Source organism: Lates calcarifer, unplaced genomic scaffold (assembly GCF_001640805.2).
Source record: "Lates calcarifer isolate ASB-BC8 unplaced genomic scaffold, TLL_Latcal_v3 scaffold_58_123, whole genome shotgun sequence".
Taxonomy (NCBI): domain Eukaryota; kingdom Metazoa; phylum Chordata; class Actinopteri; family Centropomidae; genus Lates; species Lates calcarifer.
The window spans coordinates 47,501-56,003 of NW_026118169.1; the positions used below are offsets into that span (position 1 = coordinate 47,501).

At 41.3% G+C, this 8,503-nt stretch overlaps 2 protein-coding genes across 2 annotated transcripts in view; one reads left to right on the forward strand and one right to left on the reverse strand.

The window, feature by feature from the left end:
* Positions 1–1,143, reverse strand: part of lgals3b (lectin, galactoside binding soluble 3b) — a 4,654-nt gene extending 3,511 nt beyond the window's left edge. The window contains exons 1-2 of the mRNA XM_018674792.2: positions 995–1,143; positions 1–100 (exon numbers count right to left, since the gene is read on the reverse strand). The exon at positions 1–100 is cut by the window's left edge and continues 4 nt beyond it. Coding sequence (XP_018530308.1) covers positions 1–2 — 2 coding nt within the window. The 5' untranslated portion in view covers positions 3–100; positions 995–1,143. The remainder of the gene's footprint in view (positions 101–994) is intronic.
* A 133-nt stretch (positions 1,144–1,276) lies between these two features.
* On the forward strand, positions 1,277–7,941 carry LOC127142267 (uncharacterized). Its single transcript, XM_051069620.1, has 4 exons — positions 1,277–3,941; positions 4,702–5,011; positions 5,159–5,600; positions 6,133–7,941. Exons 2-4 carry the CDS (start codon positions 4,974–4,976, stop codon positions 6,553–6,555), a joined length of 903 nt encoding a protein of 300 aa, XP_050925577.1. The 5' UTR covers positions 1,277–3,941; positions 4,702–4,973; the 3' UTR covers positions 6,556–7,941.
* The last annotated feature ends 562 nt before the right edge of the window (positions 7,942–8,503 follow it).

Here is an 8,503-nt window from a genome sequence, read left to right on the forward strand (position 1 = left end):
ATGCTGCTGCTCTGTGAAACACACACTCACAGGAGCTTTAAACAGCGTGTGTGTTTGGGCGTGGTCAACGAGTCCCGACTCAACGACAGGAAACAGGAACCTGAAGACAAACGAAGGAAAATTCAACCTTTCTACAACAACAGTTTTCTGTCTGCTCTGACAGAAGCATGGGCAGGGAGTTACCTCAGGTACTCCAGGACATGTACTTAGTTACTTCCACTGCTACAAACACTCTTTGTGTTTGAATGTCTGACATGATGTTGTATCAGAACATCTGTCACAGTTCAGATATCTATTAACATCAATATTATTAATAATCCTATCTTTTCATTCTAATAAAACTGTTCATCTGGTTTTACTTTTTCTACTTAGACACATTTTGCTCTGTGACTTTTATTTGTAATGGAGTAATGGAGTATTTTAAAACACACACAGAGACTGTGAAATCGTTTCTGTCTCTAACAGAGCAGCAGATGTGTTGGTGGAGAAAACAAACACACCTCTGACAACTGCAGCTGTAACACAACAAAGTCATGTGATAATAAAACAGATGAAGCTCTGTGTGTGTTCACAGACGACGAACCATCACTCACTACATTTACAGCCTCATGAAATGATCAAAAAGAAATCACACAGTAAAGTACAACAGTTCAGTACAGACAAAGTAGAAAGTATCAGAAAATGAAAATACTCAGCTGTCTTTCAGTCCTGAGCAGAGTCAGCGTGTGTGTGTGTGTGTGTGTGTGTGTGTGTGTGTGTGTGTTGGAGCTGGGTGGAGACGACTTTCTCACGACAAACACAAAGCCTGAGCTGTTCCTGTTCGTCTCTGTCAGTGGAAATAAACTGAACAAAACTCAAACTCTTCGACAGAGAAAAACATCACATCTCAGCGTTCACATCAACTTCCTGCTTTTAATTCATTGAACAGAACCTGAACAGAACCTGAACCTGAACACAGAGTTAGAGCCTGAAACAGGAGGAGACGAGGACGTACCTGAGTTCACCTGAGAGCTGCAGACACTCACTGACTCTGCAGGAACCAGGAGCGGCTTTAAGCCCTGGAGCCACACCCTTCTCACACACACACACACACACACACACACACACACACACAGTATGGGTGTGTCAGTGTGTGTGTATTTGGGAGCGTTGCCATGTAAACTTTATTTGTAAACCAACTTGTTTCAGTCCAAACACTTTTTTTTCTTTCACTGACTCTTGAGATCAAAGTGGATTATTGATCTGTCTGTCCACAGACTGGACCAGGGACTGGACCAGGGACTCGGACCACAGACTGAAAACCAGGAAGCAGAAGATGTGAGAGAAAAGATTCAGGAAACTAAACAAGATGAATGATAAAAACATAAGAAATGATTATTAACATGAACACAGAGAAACTGATCTGAGGTCTGTTCATTAAAGAGTCAGCTGACACACACACACACACACACACAATCTTTGATGCATGACTATGAATCATCACTGTTGATGCACAATGAATTCCTCCTGTTCTGTGTGTGTGTGTTCCACATATTACTCATGTTGTGGGAACCTAAATCTGTTTACACACTCACATCATAGGGACTTGTTCTCCTTATGAGGACACAAACCAAGTCCTCATAACGTACATCATTATATCTTAAGGTGAAGATGCGTCTGAGGTGAGGTGAATGTACGTCACTGTAATGTCCTCTGAAGTCATGGAGACACAACCTCCTCCCCTTCCTCCTGCTCCTGCTCCTCTCTCCTCCCCTTCCTCCTGCTCCTGCTCCTCTCTCCTCCTCTTCCTCCTGCTCCTGCTCCTCTCTCCTCCTCTTCCTCCTCCTCCTCAGATCAATTTGTCAAACTGAATAAAGATGAAAAACTGGGAACACGTCCTGTGTGTTACAGTGAATCAGGTTCGACCCTGTGAGAGGAGGAGGTTCTGTTCTTCAGCTGAGGCAGCAGGGGGCAGCAGAGGACCATCACACAACACAGAACCAGTTCAACAAGAGGCAACAGACTCTCAACAGAGGGGGGGGGTGTAGACCCCCTGTAGATACTGCAGTGTGTGTTGGTGTCTCAGGATCAGCTCCTCTCACTTCATCAGCTTCATGTTTGTCCCTGGTTGAAGAGAACTGCTGTAATTCTTCATGACAAAGACTGAACCCGGAGCTGGAAACATTCATCTGATCCATGACGGATGAACTTGGTCAGCATCAGTCCTGCTGATACGAGGCAGGTTGGATCCATGAGTTCATGTTGTTTACACCAGATTCTGACCCAGAAATCCAGACTCATCAGAGCAGACGATGTGTTTCCAGTCTTCTGTTGTCCAGTGTTGGTGAGTCTGTGTGAACTGTAGCCTCAGTTTCCTGTTCTCAGCTGACAGGACTGACTCCTGCAGTGGTCTCTGCTGCTGTCTGCCTTCACACATGATCTGCAGACTGCAGGTTGTAACCAGTGGTTATCTGAGTAACTGTTGCCTTCCTCTCAGCTCTAAGCGGTCTGACCTCTGACCTCCTGTAAACTCTCTGTAAAGTCTAGAGATGGTTGTGAGTGAAAGTCCCAGTAGATCAGCAGTTTCTGAAACACTCAGACCAACAACCAGGACACATTCAGAGTCTGACATCACCTTTCCTCCTCAGTCCGATGCTCAGTCTGAACTCCAGCAGGTTGACGTGTTGCTGCTGTGTGATTGGCCAATCGTTCACATCATGTTTATTTCCTCTCCATTGTCTCCAGTGTTTCTTGGTGCGTTGCTGCCACCAGCGGTCCGTCAGTGGAAATGCATGAACCCAGGATGTGAGCTGTTCATGTTCACACAGGCACAAACAGTTTCACTGTTTCTACCTACTTCCTGTTTGTATCCATGGTCCCTGTAGAGTTACAACCTCTTCTTGACTCTGACATGTTTTATCTGCCCAGGTTCAAACTCACCTCCTGACAGGACGTCAGTCAGCCAATCAGCTGCCTCCGCTATAGAGAGAGGTTACCTTCAGTCACCTGTCCTGAGTCTGCAGCAGAGAACCACCAACCTGCTGAGACTCGGAGGTCGGTCATGTGACCCTGTGACGCTGCAGAGGAGTGGACAGCTGCAGGATCAGGGCGAGCTGTTCAGACACGCAGACGTGTTGAAGCAGAAAGCTGCAGAGAGCAGGAGATGAGGTGCAGATACACAGAGATAAGGCTGTCATCACACTGACAGAGGAAAGTGAAGGTGGAGATGATCTGTCACTGAATACCTCACAACAAAGAGCTGAACACACAGATCTTATCCTCAGCAGCTGTGAAACCTGCAGCCGTCAGACTCTGAGGAATGTTTCGTTTCACTTGCACAGACCTTCTGTCTCTGAGGATGATCATCAGAAAGATTCAATATTCATCAGGACTGAGTCTGATTCCTGCTCCATGTGGTTTTCCATCACTGATCTGGAGTCACATCATTTTCTACCTTTACTTTCTCTGATCGTGTCTCTGGATGATTTCTCTAAGTTTTATAAATGAAGGAAACACATTTTAATAGATTACCCACAAAATGAATGTGTCAAAACTTAAAGTAGTTTCAAAGTCTGATGAACGAGATACAAGTTCTGAATGAAGTATTAGAGATCTAACTCATCCATGATCCACAGGTATCCTCATCGGACCAATCAGAGGCGGTTGCTAGGCGGAACAGAGTCAGCTGGCCAATTGGCGTATTTTTCTGCCGTTGTTGGCTTGCGTGAGTTGTCATTGGTCGCGTTGTGTGTCGTCATCGGTCACGAGCTTCAGGGAGGAGCGTAGAGAGGCGGAGAAACGAAGCCGGAAACAGATTTAAACCAGTGTTTGAACCGTTGTTTCTGTTTGTCAGAACTGAGGGGAAACCGGGTCAGTGAAGACGCCTGATGTTAAAACAAACTGTGGAGCTGCTGTTTGTCCAACATGAATGAGGCCGGACGCTGAACACCTGCGGCGCGAAGGTAAGGCTAAGGAGTGAACTAGCTAGCGGCTAGCGTTAGCATTTGCGTTAGCGGCGAGCGTTAGCATTAGCCTTCTCTGTTAAAGACGTGTTTTGACCTTACTTCCAGTTTAAGTGTTTTTTATCTCGTGGGTCAGAGTGTGTGTGTCTTTCCCTGACGTGTTGTGTAACCCTAGCGTGGTGAAAACACAACAAGCTCCTGAGTCTGTTTAAATCTCTGCTGTGTTTGTTTCCAGTCACTTTAACTCGGTTTATATCGCTCTGTGGTGTCGGTGTCATCGGTTTGTGTCTATTTGAGGTCATTTTGTGTTTCATTGTGATTGCTGTGTCTTTGTAGATTAGCGGCAGTAATCTGTCCATTGCTTTATGGTTGAGTGCTGTGTATATTAGTGATGAGAAATTTCTTAAAACTTGACTGAGCTCAGTTTTATGTTAAATTCAATCTTGAAAACTAAAATTTAACTCTTTGCTCCTCCACAAGTTTGAAGCTCAAACATCTTAGTTCCTTTGTCAGGTGGTTTTTCAGGATATGATGATTTTTCTTGTCATGTGACAGGAAACAGCCCATTTTCTGAAACACTCCTCTAATGTTTGGAGAATATTCTGGTTCATCTGTAATGATTAATATCCAGTCATTAGTTTTTTTGGACTTGATGCTTGATTGAGCTCAGTTTGGTGTTAAAGGCTTGAAAACTACATTTTGACTCTGTAGTAGTGTATTGATCATTTTCCTTTGCATGTTTCTCTTTGGTTTCCTCCAGGTGTCACCACTTCATCCACGACATCGTCCTCAAAGACTGAGACGTTGTGATCGCATTGTCCACGATCGCAGAGACCTTGTCAAAGATGAGAGAGACGTTGTCCATGATCGGAGACATTGTCCATGACTCGTGGTGACTCGGTCCCCGATAAGTCGGCATCCCCGGCGTTCATTGAGGCATTGTCGATGATCACAGAGACACCGTCTAGGATCTCAGAGACATCGTCCACGATCACTAAGACATTGCCCACGATCGCAGAGAGTCTTTGAACAATGAGGAAGTTCTTTGAGACCAGGACAGAGGCCTCCAGGTAATTCACAAACAGTTTTACATCAACTGTCCAACACAGAGCACTGACATTAAAGTGTTTCTGTTCAGTATTCAGTATATCAGAAAAGTGTAATCATAAAAGTAAATGATGATTTTCCTTTGCATGTTTCTCTTTGATTTCCTCCAGGTGTCACCACTTCGTCCACGACATCGTCCACCATCGCAGAGACATGGTCCACGATCAGAGAGACATTGTTGAGGATGAGGGAGACATCGTCCACGATCAGAGACATTGTCCACGATCGTCAGAGACCTTGTCAAAGACGAGAGAGGCGTTGTCCATGATCAGAGACATTGTCCCATGCTTCGCAGAGCTCTGCGCAAGAATCGGTAGAGACACTGTGGTTCCTCGATTCGATCGGCATGACCGCGATCAGGAGACATTGTTAATGATCAGAGAGACACCGTCTATGATCTCAGAGACATCGTCCACGATCACAAAGACATCGTCAATGATCACAGAGACTTTGTCCATAATCTCAGAGACATTGTCCGTGCGATCACAGAGACGTAGTCCACGATCACAGAGACATCGTCCACGATCACAGAGAGACCTCATCCAAACCTTGGTATTAATTAATTTAGTAGTGAATATAACAAGAACTGATTAATCCTGTCTATTAAATCTGAAAAAGTACTGACTGTAATCAGCTCAGAGCTCAAGGTGACGTTTTCAGATCTTTTGCTTAATCAACAGTATTTACTATTTGTCATATGACAAAGAAAACTGTTAAATTCTCACCTCTCAAGCCTCTGTCTTGAAGCAAATATTTGGCATTCTAGGTTTTAAAAAATAAGTATCAGAATAGTTGTCAATGTTTTTGTCTGTGGACAAAGTGACTGTAGCTCTCCTCACCTTCTCACCAAACTATATCAAACACATCAGAACCAACAAACGCTAAACGTTCTGTCTTGGATTGTTATTGTTCAGGATTTTTTCTTTAGTTTGATTGGACATGATGAGAAGAAATTCTTAATTATTTGTATGTGCGAGACACACTAGACTACACCGTACTGTTTTCATGGTTAAACTGTTGATGAGGAATAGGTAGTAGTGTATTAATCATTTTCCTTTGTATGTTTCTCTTTTATCTCCTCTAGGTGTCACCACTTCGTCCACAACATCATCCACTATCGCTAAGACATTGTCCAACCTCATCAAAGATGATAAGAGAAGTTGTCCGTGATCTGAGACGTCGTCCCGTGCTTCTTAGATTTCTATGCAAGAATCTGTGCAGATTGGGGTCACCAATTCAATGGCATCAACCGCTATCATTGTTACTGTCGATGATCACAGAGACACCGTCTATGATCTCAGAGACATCATCCACGATCACGAAGACATCTTCCATGATTTCAGAGACACTGTCCACAATCACAGGGGGTCTATACGATGCAGAGACCTGGACAGAGGCCTCCAGGAAACTTTGCATCAGCTGTCCAACAGCACTTACTGTTTATGTTCAGTATTCAGTATATCAGAAAGAGTGTAATATTAGCAATTTGCTATATATAAATACATAAGTAATCTAAGTAATATAAATGTAATTAGCAATATCAGAAGTAAGATGTAATTGTCAAAGGAATCTGTTAGTAGATGTAGTTTGCAATAGTAAAACTTATCTGTAAATTTAGAATATGTAATAACAAAAGTCATATGTAATAGTAACCGTAATCTATAATATAGAAACTATGCAGAAGTAATAGCAATCCAAAACAGAAGTTAAAATGTCATGTCATAATAAGGCATTAAGAATGTTATAGAAATGTCATAGCACAGTAATGTGTCAAACATCATCAAAAAATTTAATATTGTAGTAAGGTCTCAAATAGTATAATAAAGCATAAAAAACCTTTGAAAAATGTCATAGGATTGTTAAGTGTTAAAAACTGTCAAAAAATGTGATAGTATACTAAGGTGTTAAAAAATGTCATACTAAAGTGAGGCATCAAAAAACTAAAAAAATGTCATAGTGTAGTAAGGTGACAAAAATGTTTTAAAAAATTTATTGTATACTAAGGCGTTAAAAAATGGCGACAAATGTCACAGTATAGCAAGACGTTAAAAGAATGTGGAAAAAATGTAGTATAATAAATCATCAAAAAGCCTCAAAAATTGTCATAGTAGAGTGTCAAAAAATGTAAAAAAAAAAATGTCATAGTATTGTAAGGCATCAAATGTCGTCAAAAGATGGCATAGTATAATAAGGTATCAAAAGTTATCATAGTAAGGTGGCAAAAATGTAAAAAAAAAAAAAAAAGTCATAGTGAGGTGGAAAAAAACTTAAAATGTCATAGTATAGTAAGGTGTAAAAAAATTGCGAAAAATGTAATAGTATTTTAAGATGTTCAAAAATGTTAAAAATGTCATAGTAAGGTGACAAAAGTGGTCAAAAATTGTCAGTATAGTAAGGCATCAAAAAATGTCATAGTATTTTAAGGTGTCAAAATTTTTTTTTTAAAATGTCAGTATATTAAGGTGACAAAAATGTTGAAAAATTGTCATAGTATAGTAAGCATCAAAAACCCTAAAAAATATCATCCAAATGCTGTGCAGTAGAATAGGAAAAGTTAAACATGGTAATATAGGCATTTGATGGATTGTTAAACTGTCTTTATGTTTCTTGTATTAAATCATTTAAATTGCAGGATGTGAAGCTTTGGGAAGTTTCTGTAATTAACCTGTCTCTGAAGGAGAAGATTGTAGACTGAAGAGGACAACAAAAGTAGTTAAATGTTATTTAAGATGCTTAGAGATGTTTAAGTCTTAATATGCATATCCTCATCTGTCTTCGTCACTACATTAAATGTTTGGTGAGAGAATAACAAAGTGTCTCCAAGTGGTCAAACATCTGTCATTATCTTTGCTGTAGTTTGTTAAATATTGTCTAGAACAGAATCAATAAAGTTTTGTTGCTTAATGTTTGAGTTTCTCTTATTTCAAATTGACATCACAACCCTAACCCTAACCTCTGGTTAAAAGCTGTAACCCTAACCCTAACCTCTGGCTACAAGTGGTTAACCCTAACCCTAAAATTGCTAACCCTAACATCTGGCTACATGTAGCTAACCCTAACCCTAACCTCTGGCTACAAGCCTTAATCCTAACCCTAACCTCTGGTTAAAAGCCATAACCCTAACCCTAACCTCTGGCTACAAGTGGTTCAAAAAACATAACCCTAACCCTAAAATTGGTAACCCTAACATCTTGCTACAAGTGGCTAACCCTAACCCTAACCTCTGGCTAAAAGCTGTAACCCTAACCCTAAACTTTGGCTACAAGCTGTAACCCTAACCCTAACCTCTGACTACAAGTGGTTAACCCTAACCCTAACCTCTGGTTAAAAGCTGTAACCCTAACCCTAACCTCTGGCTACAAGTGGTTAACCCTAACCCTAACCTCTGACTACAAGTGGTTAACCCTAACCCTAAAATTGCTAACCCTAACATCTGGCTACATGTAGCTAACCCT